The sequence below is a fragment of the Trichomycterus rosablanca genome, chromosome 13 (genome assembly GCF_030014385.1).
Source record: "Trichomycterus rosablanca isolate fTriRos1 chromosome 13, fTriRos1.hap1, whole genome shotgun sequence".
Lineage (NCBI taxonomy): Eukaryota > Metazoa > Chordata > Actinopteri > Siluriformes > Trichomycteridae > Trichomycterus > Trichomycterus rosablanca.
Window position 1 is genome coordinate 26,222,820 of NC_086000.1, and position 16,512 is coordinate 26,239,331.

The 16,512-nt window shown below is 37.5% G+C and overlaps 1 protein-coding gene across 1 annotated transcript; it reads right to left on the bottom strand.

Annotated features, from left to right (window-relative positions):
• Nucleotides 1-194: 194 nt before the first annotated feature.
• Nucleotides 195-11,486, bottom strand: LOC134325333 (putative E3 ubiquitin-protein ligase UBR7). Its single transcript, XM_063007490.1, has 11 exons — nucleotides 11,286-11,486; nucleotides 9,670-9,803; nucleotides 9,465-9,525; nucleotides 8,684-8,779; nucleotides 8,057-8,110; nucleotides 7,852-7,957; nucleotides 7,619-7,761; nucleotides 4,734-4,937; nucleotides 2,804-2,963; nucleotides 1,183-1,244; nucleotides 195-576 (listed from the first exon to the last, which is right to left on the bottom strand). The coding sequence occupies exons 1-11, from the start codon at nucleotides 11,391-11,393 to the stop codon at nucleotides 505-507; spliced, it is 1,200 nt and encodes a 399-aa protein (XP_062863560.1). The 5' UTR covers nucleotides 11,394-11,486; the 3' UTR covers nucleotides 195-504.
• Between the last annotated feature and the right edge of the window lie 5,026 nt (nucleotides 11,487-16,512).

Sequence of the window (16,512 nt, forward strand, 5' to 3'; positions counted from 1 at the left end):
ATCTAGTTTCCACCTGCTGGCACAGGAACACCACAAAACCTGTTTAAGTAACCATAATTACTTTTACTCTATTGCTTAAACTGAAAAGGTTTATAATCTTCAAAAAGATTAGCTATGTTGTATCACCTGCATAGACACAGCAATGTCTGCAATGTAGTTACATATTTAAATGTTTATTTTTACTTAAGCTTTCATTGTAATAGAGGAGATTGTGTCAATCTTGTGTGTGGTAATCCCCTGTGCTACAGGTGCAGGAAATAGAGACCAAGTTTACAAATGTCAAAGTTTTTCTACATCAACCACTGCATCTATTTATTTCAGCTTCACTTTTGAGTCCTAAAATGAGAAATGTGGACTTCTTTTTAAATAAGCCATTCAGTTCTTTACAAATACACCTACATGTAGCAGCAAAAGTTCTTTTTGATGTACAGCTTTATTTAAAATAATAAGTGGTAGTTTGCTTTAAAAGGAAAAATCCATACAACTCAGCTGCAATAATACTGATCAGTACTGGAACGTCTTCTTCTTTGACTGAAGCTCTTCAAAAAATGTGTAGATGGCCTCAGACGTCACAACCTAAATCAACATTGAAATAGTAGCTGTTACGGATTTCATATATAACTTATTATACTAAGAGATGAATAGTGCAGTTTATGGTGACTTATCAAAAAAGCAAAGATACACCGATCAGCCCCCAAACTATGCATGTCACTAGTCAGGGATCTATTACATTTTGAGCGGCTGATGCTGGACGTGTTACATATGAATGCAGTAGACATGAGCAGGTATAAAGACCTGAGTGACCTCAATTATAAGCAGATAATTGGCTTGAAACGTTTACGAAATAACAAGGGGTGCTTATAGACAGCCATGGTGAGTAACCACTGACAGTGATCTGAGGGGGGAAGTCATTAACTGCTGACAGGTTGTTGGGATTATTGATTTTTCTGTCAAAAGCAAGTCAAGCCTTTCATACAGCAGTTGTTTGGTATTTGGAACTGTCCCATGCACCATTTTTGTTTAAGTTTTTCTTATTGTGGAATTATGTACATTGACCTTAACTGAGGCAAGTGAGACCTGTAATTCTTAAGATATTCATCTAGATTCGTTTGTGACCTTCTGGGTGTAATGTAGTGCTGAGCATGTTTACAATCATGGGCCTATAAAAGGTACATGACTTACCTTTCCCTGGTCAGCAAACTGCTGCAGGAATTCACGTAGCTCTGTTTTCATGTCATTGTACCCTGTAGAAACCAAAATAATCAGACGTATGTTTATAACATTGACCACACATATAATAATACATCCTATAAAAATAATAAATTATTTCAAGATGCTACCCATCAGAGGAGTTGCAAAAGTAACATTAGATGTTCACAGTCAATCCATGATTATAAAATGTTACTGGGGCCGCTCAGGTGGCGCAGCGGTAAAATATGCTAGCACACCAGAGCTGGGATTAAGAATACACCATATCCGGCTGGGCTGGGTGGCTACATGAACAACAGTTGGCTCAGGGATGGGAAAGCTGAACCAGGGTTCCTCATAACTGGTGCAATTACGACCTCTGCTGGCTGATTGATGGCACCTGTGCAGAGTTGGGGCCACCAGCGTGGCACTGTTTCCATGGCGTGGCAGTAACATTCACCAAGAGCTGAGATATCAATTGCTTTTTAATGATAATACTAGATAAAACAGTAATTGTGAATCCTATGTTTTACCTGCTATTATATTGCTCTGTTGTTTTTAAATGATGTGGGTAGTAATGTGTTCCCTTATACAGCTTTCACCTGCAGAACATGTAAACTAAACCATGCGGCGCTGGTAAAAAAAAAAAAAAAAAAGGCAATGATACAAAAGACTGTGTTGTCCTGACTTGCCCAGCAAAAATGTCCTGTGGATTTCTATTAACTTTTCACAGTGCTGCAGAGATTGTGTGACCACTGTTAATAGACAGATGTAAACACTACATACTGTAGTCTCTACCTTACAGGCTTTGAATTGTGTTTGCATCTGTTAAAACAATCCAGCAGGTAAAGCAGCACAAGGCTTTTGATGGGTTGCGCAACTTTTAAAGCCAACCCTTCCAGAAGTGGCAAAATAATGGCAAAGCCCTGCAAATTGCACCCTCTCCAGGGTATTCCTGCTTTGCACTCTGTGTTTCCCAGTAGAATCTGACCCACCGCAACCCTGACCAGGATAACCTTTTTTTTTTTTTGCATTTTACCCTCAATTTTCCTCCCAATCTAGTCGTATCCAATTACCTGATTGCATTACGCTTTCCTTCTACTGATGTGGACCTCCACTCCTGACCAAAAAGAGCCACGACTGACACACGCCCCCTCCAACACGTGTGCAGTACCGACTGCATCTATTCACCTGCACGAGGCGAGTTCATATGTAAATCAGCTTTGTGTACAGAGAGTCGCACACTGATCTCATTACACCATCTCTGTGTAGGCCCCATCAATCAGCCAGCAGAGGTTGTAGTTGAATCAGTTATGAGGAATCCCCTCCGGCACCCTCTTTGCGAACGAGTCAATCTATGTTCACACAGGTGCCCAGCCCACCAGTAACAGAGCTGAGATGTTAGCTCTGGTGTGCTAGTGTGTTTTACAGCTGCGCCACATAATGTGGCCCAGGATAATGATGTTGATGAAAATTTTTTAAAAAGGTAGGTAAACAAGATGCTAATCTGTTTTTAAGACTATACTTAAACTGATGTCCAAGTCACCAACCTCTAACTCGAAAACCCACATAAATAGCTTTTAAAATCAATAAAAAAGATTTGTGCCATCCTTACGGTAAATGATCTCCAGTTGCTGAACATGGTCAAGGGAACTGAGGCAGGACATGAGAAGGTCTCCTTCCAGCAGAGCCTCAGTCTTTCCCCTATTTTCATAAGCGAGCACGGTGTCTGATTCATCCAGTAGAAACTGAACACCTGCCTCCACATATGCTCTCTGAACAAGGAGACCAACCAGAATCAAAACACAATCAGCAAAAACTGTAGTAAAATGTGTTAAAGGTGAAATTCAAATTTATTAAAATCTTAAGTGTCATACAAATAATTAGGATCACCAATTTAAGTGGTTTTCTGAATGACTTCATGCCATGCCTATATATTTAAGACATTGTGACCAAGTTTGTTTGTTTTAATCATGCCGTATTGTCATACTCATGATATTCACGACAGGAATCAGTTTTTTGTCATGGTGCTGGTATGAGTGGATAAGACACAGCAGCGCTGATAAAGTTTTTAAATACAGTGTCCACTCACTGTCCACTCTATTAGACACTCCTACCTAGTTGGTCCACCTTGTAGATGTAAAGTCAGAGATGATCGCTCATCTATTGCTGCTGTTTGAGTTGGTCATCTTCTAGACCTTCATCAGTGTGACAAGACGCTGCCTACAGGGCGCTGTTGGCTGGATATTTTTGATTGGTGGACTATTCTCAGTCCAGCAGTGACAGTGAGGTGTTTAAGAACTCCATCAGCGCTGCTGTGTCTTATCCAGTCATATCCACCCAAATAATACCTACTCTGTAGAGGTCCTGGGAGAGTCCTGACCATTGAAGAACAGTATGAAAGGGGACTAACAAAGCATGCAGAGGAACAGATGGACTACAGTCAGTAATTCTAGAACTACAAAGTGCTCCTATACGGTAAGTGGAGCTGATAAAATGGACAGTGTGTGTAACAAGTAGGTGGTTTTAATGTTATGGCTGATCGGTGTATATGTGTATATATAACTAGCATGAAAAAACTGATTCCTGTCAGTCATATTATTAAGGAAATTGATTATTATTATTTTACTATCTTGTGTGAGAGTTTCTCATCATGTATTGGGCATATGTTGGGTATTCGTTTAGGATGTGCATTGCAACCAAGAAGTAAAATATACTGTATCTTTGTGTGTGTATTGCAAGCAGAAGTACACATCTGAATCGTACATGTGCTGTGGTTTCTTTATCTGTGAGACTTATCTAATGGTGGCTGTGTAAGAAGCACTTGCCATTAGCCATTTAGCTGTGAAAGCTAAACTGATTCTCAGTGCTTTAATTGTGGTTGCAATGTACTTACTCTGCAGTTTTAAATTGCAGCACACCAGTGGCAACAGTAATAACCAATTTTCTTATACTTTTTCGGTGCTATTAAGTCTATATGCAGCACATTTCCCAGATGGGGAGTAACATTTTTGCTGTGGTTGAGAATTTGAATCCCATTGACATTTATTGTTAATCAACATTAGTGTCACAGTTACACATTACTGGGTGCAGAAATGAATGCTTCCACCAGCCAGTAGAGGAATTGGATAACAGCTATACAGTACGTTCTTGTATTTGCATTCTTGTTGTGCTGTACTGCAGTGTGTTGCATCCACAAACTCTTTTCAGTTCAACTGTTCTTGATCTGCACTGCTTACTTTACTTACTCAGCAGAACTACCGAACAGTACACTAAACCCACTTCATGCCCAATAATTAGTAACTGCATGGCTGGCTTTAATTTTGGTAGGTAAACCACTGCTATTTTTATTTTCGGGTGTCTGTCTGGGTGCAAGCTACTATAATAGCTATTAGGCCTATTTGCCCCTTTTAAACCATAGGTACATGTATGACACATTTTAAGTGCTTATTATTAATAAAAATGCATTCCTGACTGTATGACCATGTGTTCACTATACAATGTAAATAAAGTATTTTATGCTCATGCAGTGTTTATAAAACTACCTTGCAGTCTGTGCAGGTACACAGCTTGGAGCGCCAGTCATACGGCCAGAACACTGCCCCGACCCTGGGTCTCACCAAGCCTTTGGATTTTATCTCTCGTAGTTTACAAGGTGAAACTTCAGACTGGCTCTTAGCAGTACTCATCTCCATTTCCTCACGTGTTCTCTTGTGGTTTACAGGTACAGTTCCATTACTAATTACCTGCTGTAAGGAATACAGAAAAACATATTAATAATATACTAATTCCTAATGTTTACAGTAGTGATGCACCAATCAAATGTCAACATTTAAAGCATTTTCAAATGTAAATCTGTTTGCGTGTTTAAACCAATATACAAATAATTAAGGAATACTAACACATACATTAACACTAAGTGACCTACAGTGCTATTTCTAAATTAAAGTTTATTTTATACATTTGGCTCCTTCTGCTGGCTAAGTAAAACGAATGCAAATATAGCAGAGACTTGACCTGGGTCTAGTACACAAGATTGGATATCAACTATTTGGTCTGCTTAGATTTCCTTGGTTGGGCAGGGCTAAAACACACCAGTTAAAGTCTTTCATTGGTTATACACAATAGAATGAATAAACTCTACAACACAATCTCTTTGTTATTTATTAAAATATAAGTAGCACCTGTAAAATACACTAGCCCGTTACTGCTAGGATCCAGGTCATCAGCCACGTAAGCATCTACTAACACACTATACCCGGTAGGGATGGCAGAGGTCAGAGCTTAAAAAAAACATGCGGACACGGGAAGAATATGCAAATTCTACACAGAAAGGACCCAGCCCGCTCCGTCTGGGAATCGAACCCAGGACCTTCTTGCTGTGGGCTGCCAGTGCTACTCATTAAGCCATCATGTGACCACCAGGTGGTGGTGTTATAGTACAACTACATGAAGTCATGCTGCTTGTTTACAAGCTTCAATTACCACATCAGCAAAAATCATGACTGTATGTGGACGGCCGACCAAACTATATCATCACTGAGGATTCACAGCTAGGATCCCAGTGGTAGTGGGCTAGCATAGTTTACCGCTGCACCACCCATCTTATTAGTTCCATATATCTAAAAAATACCTGTAAGCAGAGTCCAGGATGAAAACTTAAAGATAAAAAAAAACACACATGCAATTAATTTTAACTAATGACTGAAAAATGTTGCGTCCAAAAAAAGCTTTGAGGCATTACATGTGGTGAATATAGATGCCATTTAATTATACATTACCCTAATTAAATGATACTGTGCAATACAGAGTCTATTTTGCAGTCTGGGCTAGCAGTTTAAATACTTCTCAACAATGCCTTTCACAATCCACATAGTGCTTTAGTTTGTTTTTTTTGCCATTTAGTATGTCGTTATAACGAGAAAAGTATGTCGTTATAACGAGAAAAGGATGTCGTTATAACGAGAAAGTATGTCGTTATAATGAGAAAAGGATGTCGTTATAACGAGAAAGTATGTCGTTATAACGAGAAAGTATGTCGTTATAACGAGAAAAGGATGTCGTTCAAACGAGAAAAGGATGTCGTTATAACGAGAAAAGTTCATTACCTTAAATGCTGCATAGCTGATGGAAGCGTATCTGCTGATGGAGAGACAGTTTGCACACATGCATGATGCTGTAGCTTGTGTAACCTTGCAGCTTGCCGTGCAGATCAAGATTCTCCTTTAGGAGCAACAATGTCTAAACTTTAATATTCAACATTTGTCTGACATTCGGCATTCCCATCTAAATAAGTGGTTGAAAAAAGACATAAGACCTTCTTATTTTATGATTTCTTACATGAATGAAAATAGTCAACATACTACAAAAACAATTTTATGTTAATTTTAAGATTACGTCTATTTATCTACAGAAAGGTTATAATGAAACCATTTATCAAGCTCCCACTTGAACCTTGTATCTAACTCATTAGATGATAATGAGTTAGATACAAGATTTAAATGTATTTATTTGACTGGATAAGTGCAGAGTAAATGTCTCCTACGTTTCACCGTTAGTTTTATGACAATCCCTAACTCGTTAGATGAAGTGGGAGCTTGATAAACGGTTTCATTATAACCTTTCTTTAGATAAATAGACGTAATCTTAAAATTAACATAAAATTGTTTTTGTAGTATGTTGACTATTTTTATTCGTGTAAGAAATTATAAAATAAGGTCTTATGTGTTTTTTGAAGCACTTATTTAGATCGGAATGCCGTCAGACAAAAGTTGAATATTAAACTAAGTTTAGACATTGTTGCTCCTAAAGGAGAATCTTGATCTGCACGGCAAGCTGCAAGGTTACACAAGCAACAGCATCATGCATGTGTGCAAACTGTCGCTCCATCAGCAAATACGCTTCCATCAGCTATGCAGCATTTAAGGTAATGAACCTTTCTCGTTATAGGGACATCCTTTTCTCGTTATAGGGACATCCTTTTCTCATTATAGCGACATACTTTCTCGTTATAACGACATCCTTTTCTCATTATAACGACATACTGACGGCTTTTGTTTTTATCTGTGTGGCAGCAATACGCTTCCGTTATATCTTGATTAATGGGTTATTTAATTATGCTTAATGTCTCTCAGCATTTGATCAAAAAGTGAAGGATTTAATAAAAATTTTAATGGTGTTCCACTTTAATAAGAAAACACAGGCAGCCTCCTTTCTTGGGTCTACACATAAACAGCTAATTGTGGTAAAGAGGCACTTTGTATGAGCACAACTGAATTTTAAAAAATCCATTTAAATGTTCGATATTTAAACCCCAACTTCCCACTGCAATCACAACCTCAACTGCCACTTTTTTAATACCTTAAACTCTTAACAATAACAAGACATTCTGAAACATCGTCTTGCACAGAGTTGTATTGCTCATCCTTACTTTATTTTCACTGCCTTTACTTGTTGAGACATCATCATGGACCCTCCTGCTTGGGTGCAACGTCGTGTTCTTGTCTTCTATGTTTTCTCCCCCACTCACACCCTCATCCTCTTTACAGACACTCACTTTCGTTACTGGAGGAACTATTCAAAACACAAACACAATACTTTATTGAAAAACAACCTTTAAAAATACATGACAGTGAAATGAGAGTAATCACAGATGTAACCTACTTGCAAAGTAAGCAGCATAGGTCCAAAGTAAGTGAACTCTGTTCATACAACTCTCACACACCATCTCCAGTAACTCTTCAGAGTCCACTGGTGCACAACCCAGGTGCTGTAAAAAAAAGAGATCATCCACCTCCTAAATAATACCTGCTTTAATATCTGAGACAGGTTATGTACACACTCATACTAAAAGGGGAAAATAGCCTACCCTTGAGTGGTACCAGTCTTCACACACAATACACTGAATCATTTCTTCACCAACCTTTAACCAACAATATAAAATACAGACAAACAAATGAATGGTAATACAAAGGTACATTATTTATTACCAAAATCTGAGGACATAGATATAATACTGTATGTAGAATTCGCTTTCTCAGAACTCTCCAAATAACAGATCTCACATGAACAATATTAAGCTAGAATCCAAAGAGCTGAGACAGTATAAAATGCCTTTTCTGCTCCTTTCAGCTCCTTTTAATAAACACTCCTTGATACTTCAACCCGAAAGCCTGTCCATAACTTTTTAGTCATAATCAGCATCACTAAGATTATTATGTCCAATCATATCTGCTGCATTTAACACATGTACTATGAGTAACTACCATCTGCCTAACATATAACTATGACATGCACAATTGTTATGAAATAGGCACTTGCCATGCACACTGAGTCCTGATACTTTAGCTCATATTCATACAATATTGAAAATATTCATATAGCCATTTTACTTATAGGAATAGCAAATATGGTTAGCTGCACTTTTTTTTTTATACATGCTAGAATGAACCTATGCACCAACCAAACCACAAAAAATGACAGTAGTCCTACATACCTGATCATCATCATCAGGGTAAGGTCTGTCGCAGGAGCAGTAACGGCCAAAGAAATTATGATTATAAAGGTTCTTGATGTTTTGTCCATCTTTTTCCTGTGTTTAATGAACAAGCAATATAATTAGCCTTACTCTAAAGTTAAGCAGTTAACTTAGACAGCCCTATGATTTTAATGATGATAAAAAGACATTGCTTTACTAAAGTCCCATTTCTATTGCACAGTACCCTAGGGTTTAATATGGTACACATCCAAATCTATTAATACCACAGCAATTAGCCATTTGTACCATAGCAAATGTGCACTTCCAATTACATTAGGTGACCCGTGAAAGAAGCTTGGACTGTTTCAGTCCCGTGGCAATTTTGTTTCTGCACTGTTCGTCCCTCCACTCGTACAAGTCACTGGTCAAGAAGGATAACCAAATCAAGCACAGGTACTTAAGTAATAAATGCAACAAATGTGGATTAGTATATGAAAAGTTGCTGGATCTGCCCCTCATCAGCCAGGATGCCACTGTTAACCCTCAGTTACTTGAAATATATTACCGTAATCTGTGAAGTCACTTTGAATAACAGCATCTGTTACATTCCATGTTTTTTGTTCATTTTAATGTCATTAGCATCTAAGCTATTTACATGACACGTATCTGGTTTCTCAGATGCAGAATAGATGCATTATAGATAGTAGAAATAGAACATTTACAGCTGCTTTTGTATTTTATGTCAATAGTTTGTAGATGCTGTTTATAGAAAATAAGTTATAAACAAAGAGAAACTTACTGGATTAAGTTTGCATTTCAATGAGCCAAACTTCACATTCCCACAATCACAGCGAAAGGTTCTGTGAAAAAAACCCAAGTGGATCGATAAGTTCTATAAGAATATTATATCATAAATACCTCTTGATACATTAACTTCATGATGAATACATATTGTAGAATTGCATGTTGCTTTGGAACTTTTTTTACATATTGACACAACCAACCTTTTGGTATATAGTTCATATATTTGATGGCCATCGTGACAGGTGTTAGCACAGGCGAGGCAGACTCCAGCTGGCTCCATGCCTTCACCTGTGCAAGTACTGCAGGCAAACACTGCTTGTCTTTTTACATAACCCTGTGAATTAAGGGGAAAACGGCATAAGTACATATAAGTAACATTAAACATGGGTTCTCAAAACCTGGCAATATGGCATAATAGTTAACAATTATCCTTTAACATTCTCTAAACATAATGTTGGTATCCACACTATATTGTTTAATGTGACATCGTAAATTATAAAAATACCTTGTACTGTTACTTGATTTTTGGTCATTGTTATCAGCCTAATGACCCAATGTCATTAAAGTCTGTCCTGTGGGATGCAGGAAAACTGCTGGGAATAATAAGTTAAATGGACTCTAAACTAAAATGTAACAAATCATGTTTATAGAGAACCATGATGTTATGTGCAAATATGTGCATGAACTTTTTCTTTTTTTTAAAAGATCACACAAAAGATTTTTACTTGTTAGTACTAGATACTACAGTTGGGTCTATTTATTTATTATGATTTTAATGTCATGTTTACATACTTTGGTTACATTCGTGACAGAAAAGGTAGTTACTCGTTACACAAGATCCAGATACCAGTTCACAAGTTTCATGTCATACATACACAATTTAGTATCTGCAATTCACCTCACTTAGAAAATGAAGATAGAAGATGTACTTTATTTGTCATATATACAGATACAGTTGTACAGTACAATGAAATTCTTTCTTCGCATATCCCAGCTTGTTTAGAAGCTGGGGTCAGAGCGCAGGGTCAGCCATTGTACGGCGCCCCTGGAGCAGACAGGGTTAAGGGTCTTGCTCAAGGACCAAACAGTGGCTGCATAGCAGAGCCTGGATTTGAACCGCCAATCTTCCGGTTGATAGCCCAAAGCTCTACCCACTAGGCTACCACTGTCCCTACTTGCAGATATTTGGACTGTGGGAGGAAACCGGAGCTACCAGAGGAAACCCACGCAGACACTGGGAGAACATGCAAACTCCACACAGAAAGGACCTGGACCGCCCCACCTGGGGATCAAACCCAGGACCTTCTTGCTGTGAGGCGACAGTGCTACCCACTGAGCCACCGTGCCGCCCCATAGTTGGGTCTAAAGAGTCTCATTATCTGCTATAAAATGTAGATGGTAGGAGCAGAACTTGGTGTAAACAGAATAGACAGGGAACAGTTTAATCTAGTGGTAATATAATGGTCAGGCAACCAATAAAACATTATAATACATCTTGCCACAAAACACGGTCCATCTTAAACTGGTTCACATGGAAATAAGTTATATATACTTTAAAGGCCTGACCAGTCACCAGATATAAATCCAACAGCAGCTTTGTGATGTGGTAGAACAGGAGGTTCATAGCATGAATGTTCAGTTAAAAATCTGCAGTACTCAATTGATACTTGTCTACATGGACCAAATTCTAAGTAAGTACACACCCTACATGTTTGAAAAACAAAGCGATTAAATAATCATTCTATTTTCCCAACACAGTCCCAGCTTGTGCATTTTAAGATCAACACCAGTATGTTTATTGAGGGGTTAGACTGACCTGAGAATAAGAACAGTTGTCAGGATCACTGCCAGCCAGCACAGCCAGAGCTTCCTTCAGCTCCTCATCCTCCATCATCTCCGTAATGGACACGCTCTCTTCAGCCATTACTTCAGCTATACAAAATGCCTTATTATTCACTTAACATGCACTCTGCAAAAAACGATGTTATAACACTAACAAAGCGCCGGGCTAGGATAGCATTAGCACACAGAAGAAGGGCAGCAGCAATGCCAAAACAAAATAGTACACACAACGCAACACGTGATTTCCGGTTTGAAACGACGCGTTTTTGGCGGGAAATAAATGAAAGCAATAAACACTGAAGTGATTCAATTGCTGAGACGACTCCACTCTGATCCCGAGTGCTACATACAGCAGAGTCGATTCAAATAATCGATTCATCCATATCACTTTAAAGAGGCTCCCAGCTAACAAAATTACGTTCTGAGAACGTTCCCCAAACGTTCCATTTTGGTTGTGGGAACGTTGCATTGGAATGTTCCCTCAACGTTATTTTGTCCAGTTTTCTTGATGTTCTCAGAACGTTTTTTTAAAGTTATTAAAACGTTCATAGAATGTTACCTAAACCTCATTTACAACCATAATTTATCGTTCTGGGAACGCTGTCTTGGAATGTTCTAAGAACATTTTAAATAAGGTCCTCTGAACGTTCCCTTAACGTTCCATTTTGGTTGTATGAATGTTTTATTAGAACGTTCCTTCAACATTATTTTGTCAGTTTTTTGTCAGTTTTCTTAATATTCTCAAGACATTTAATACAAGTTAAAGAACATACCCATAAACATTTTTAAATGTAAAAAAAATATATCTGAATCACTCTGATAACATTTGCTATGATGGTCTAATTCAAACAATTCATGTGATAATACTGACATAAACGGAGGCAAAATCAATGCAAACATATTTCTTTTAAAACATGTTTTATCATCATCAATCAAATTCAATTGAATGAACGAAAAACAAAGAAAGAACAATCCCTCAATTTTTCTATCCATTATAAACTGAGGTAAAATCAGTTAGAATATATTGTATTTATAATATGTTATTATTATCAAGCAATTAATTTAAATTAATCAATGGAAAATGGGGAAAAAAACAAATAAAGTTAGGTAGTAATTCAGGGCGTCTCTGCATTCTCCACCTGCAAAGTAAACAAAGAGGTTTTTTTAAGTATTTCTGCATATTTATCAGTACATGTAAAACATTTTACACTGTAACCAAGTCATTCTGGGCAGCTAAAATACAAAGCTTCCTTGAAGTTATGTTGCAGTCTTTAATTAAATTTAAGTCTTCAATGTGCAAGAGGTGTCTGTGGCTCTTTTTTAATGGTTGAATTACTCATATGTGTGATTTTACAGTGAAAATCATGAAATAGCATTATTTCATGAGGTACATGGCGGTATTTAATATGCCATAAAATAATTGAACAGCCAGCTTGATTAAACAAAATTAAGAAGGGAAATCATACTAGTGTTGTGGATGTTTTAATATTTATTTAAATATTGGTTTTTTTTGTAAATATTGTTTCTGGTTTTGTATTTTAAACAATCCAACTAAGCAATTAATCAAAAACATAATCACCAGATTGATTAAAAAAATTATCGTTAGTTACAACCCTACATGTGAAGTGAAGCATTTTTGTTTGTGCATACATGTTAGTTTAGGATTATAAACTGTTCAGACAAATGTAGGATATATGTCACATTAAAAAGCTACGGAGAAAAAAAACACTAATTTAGTGTTAATCTGTTTATCTAATTAATCTTCTTTTTACTAGTCCACCAGGTAAAAGTGTCAGTATAAGAGTTGTAGTATGTAATGTGGGTTACACTTGATAAAATACAATTGGAGCAATTTGATGAATATTTTAAAAGATATTGAAGTTATTAATATGCCGAATACTTTAAATGCTATTGAAGTTATGAATAAAAAATCTGTTTTTTATTATGTAATACAGGGTAAAAGTGTCAGTATAAGAGTTGTAGTATGTAATATGGGTTACACTTGATAAAACACAACTTGTTTTGGAGCAGTTAAAAGCTATTGAAGTTATTAATATGCCGAATACTTTAAATGCTATTGAAGCTATGAATAAAAATCTGTTTTTGCACTGATGAAGGACTATTATAAACTTGAATATGGGCAACCCATCCTTTTGTGCTGATGTAAACGAAGGCAAATACACTGAGACTCTCTCTACCTCAGCAGCCCTCCTTGACATGTGGCCATTTTCCTGGAATAAAAAACCTGTTTTTAATTTCATATTTTAAGCCTGTAGTTAACAGAATGCTACAATAACTAAACACAATGACACATATGCAGGGTTTTACCTGGGTTGTTGGTGGGCTTAGGTGGTTTAAAGCACACATATAGCCTATTATTTGAAAGAAAATTTTGGACCTCCAGTATTTTAAGTGTAACATGCAGGTTAACGTCCACATTTAATTCATGTGTACAGATATGTGTATAGATATGTCATCAAAGGTAAACTGTCTCGTAAGAGATGTTAAAAGCATTTACAAACTTTTCTATGTTCATTTCTAAGTAATATTATCTGTAAACCTAAAATCATTAAATGTCATAGGTTTATTATGGTGCAGTTCAGCACAATTACAGCACTATAAACTAAGCAATTGCACCAGTCTTACCAAGCATTAATAAGTATTTAAAATGCACAGTGAGAAGGCTAATGGTAACGTTTAGCTAACGTCCCAAGTTACTCATTTAAAAACATTTCATGCTGATACCTGGGTTGTTTTCGACTTTCTACAATGACCACTTATTTTTAATAACATTTCAGAGATAATATAGGTTTTCATGTTTATTATTATTATAAACTGTTCAGGTTTAGCAGGGCGCCGCTTGACGAACGTCTTTGTTTCATTTCTCACTGTAAGTTGACGACAACAGTTTAGCCATCGATGAGATCTTGTCAGATTCTTTTGACCTTCAATAAGCACTGACTCAATAACACTTGGCAGGAAGTTCATCTTCAGAGAAGTACACAAGCACGTACTTTGTCAGACTCCTGTTTCAGAGTAAAATAACTGAGTGCGGATGTGCGCATGTGCAGAACGAGGTGTCCGACCGTCTGTAGATGGAGACTGACGTGCTGTGTAAAGAAGAGAGGTTTGTGCAGAATAGACATAATAAAGCGCTATAAAGTCATTTAACTGAATATGTAATGTAATATTTTTCCTGTATGGATGGGTTCTGATAACCGCAGTTTTTAATGCAGTTTTTATAAAATCATGAAAAATAATGGTTTATCTTAAATATATTATTAAATAAAATATTATATAAAGCAAAACTGTTCAGTAGGAAGCAATGAATTCAGTCTTACAGTGGTCTTATGACCTCTTTAAATCAATGTAAATCAGTTGACTATATATATATTTGCTAGTAAATTGCTAGTAAAGATGGGGGACGGTTGAAAGTAAATGTTTACCGCAAACCAACGCACACAGACCAGTACTTAAGGTTTGACTCCCATTATCCTTTGGAGCACAAACTAGGAGTCATCAGAACGCTGCACCACCGGGCGAACAGCATCCCCACAGACACTACGGCCAAGGATAGAGAGAAATCTCATGTCAAGAAGGCCCTGGGTGAATGTGGTTATCCCAACTGGGCATTCGTAAAAGCGGGGAAAATGCCCAAACACAGCTCCAGTGGATCGAAGGGAGGAGAAGAACAACCACGGTCTAAGCGCAAACCAGTGGTGATTCCGTATGTGGCGGGAGTATCGGAACAATTAAGACGGATATTCTCCAAACACCGTGTTTCAGTTGCTTTCAAACCACAGAACACGCTACGCCAGAAATTAGTTCACCCTAAGGACCGGGTTCCTCGACACAAACAGAGTAACGTAGTGTATGCTGTTAGGTGCCGGGAGGATTGTCGGGAACTGTACATCGGGGAAACTAAACAGCCACTGGCGAAACGGATGGCCCAACATAGAAGATCGACCTCTTCTGGCCAGGACTCTGCGGTTTACACCCACCTGCAAGCCAGCGGCCACTCATTTAATGATGAAGATGTGCAGATCCTTGACAAGGAGGAACGCTGGTTTGAACGTGGAGTCAAAGAGGCCATCTATGTGAAGAGGGAACGACCATCTCTGAACCGGGGAGGGGGCCTGAGAGTACATCTCTCACCATCATACAACGCCGTAATTGGAGCTTTACCCCAATCATGTGTGAAAGACACACATGGCCATTGTAATTAATGGTCATTGTGAATTTCATATGGACCTGATCACCAGTTCCATTGTTATGCAATGGGCAGTGATCAGTCGTTATGCAAATCAACTGCATATAACGTTGGGGTATTCAACACCAGCTCAGACTGAAGAAGTCATTCGGATTGAGTGACGAAACGTATCTCTACAACAAACTTGTGTCCAGATGAACTGATTCAACTTTGTGGATATATATATATATACTATATATATATATATATATATATATAATTTTTCCTAATATGCATCTAAAGAATATCACACACATACTCCTTTAAAATTTTGTTTTAAAAAAAACTTTAAAGATCGTTCATATAACATTACACATTGAACAGAATATTTATCAAGGTCACGTAACATTTATAGAACGTTCTATTAACGTTATTGTGAGAACGTTTGCTCATAACATTAGGATAACTTTCACATAACGTTAGTAAATGTTGTGGGAACGTTCCCTGTTAGCTGGGCTGTCCCTTTATTCTGTGTTTCACTTATATTAGCTTCTTTATAGGGTTTTGGAGTTTGTCCCCACACACTGGGAAGCCGCTATATGTCCAGGATCAGTGGCTGTAATTGCTAACTAACAGGCATTTACAAAAAGCTAAAAGAGTTCAAGTTCTCCATCTACGTATATACTGCAGTCCATGCTAGGGACAAACAGTATAGCAAAGCATTAGTTGGTTGCTTGTGCCTGTTTGTTTTGCTGGGTTAAGATGGACAGTGTTAGTTTAATGCTGAATTACTTTGTACATTAACACTGGTTCAAAACAATTAACTGTAAAACAAAATACAGCAACTTAGCTGCAACTTAGCTGCAAACCCTGCTGGAAAAACCCCCCAGCTGAAATACACAACACAGAGCAGCAGGTTTTGGTTTTGTGTCCAAAACGAAGCAAAGTCTGGTCATTCAAAGTCATGAACATCACTTTAAAAACATAACAAATACCAGCTACGACAAACAGT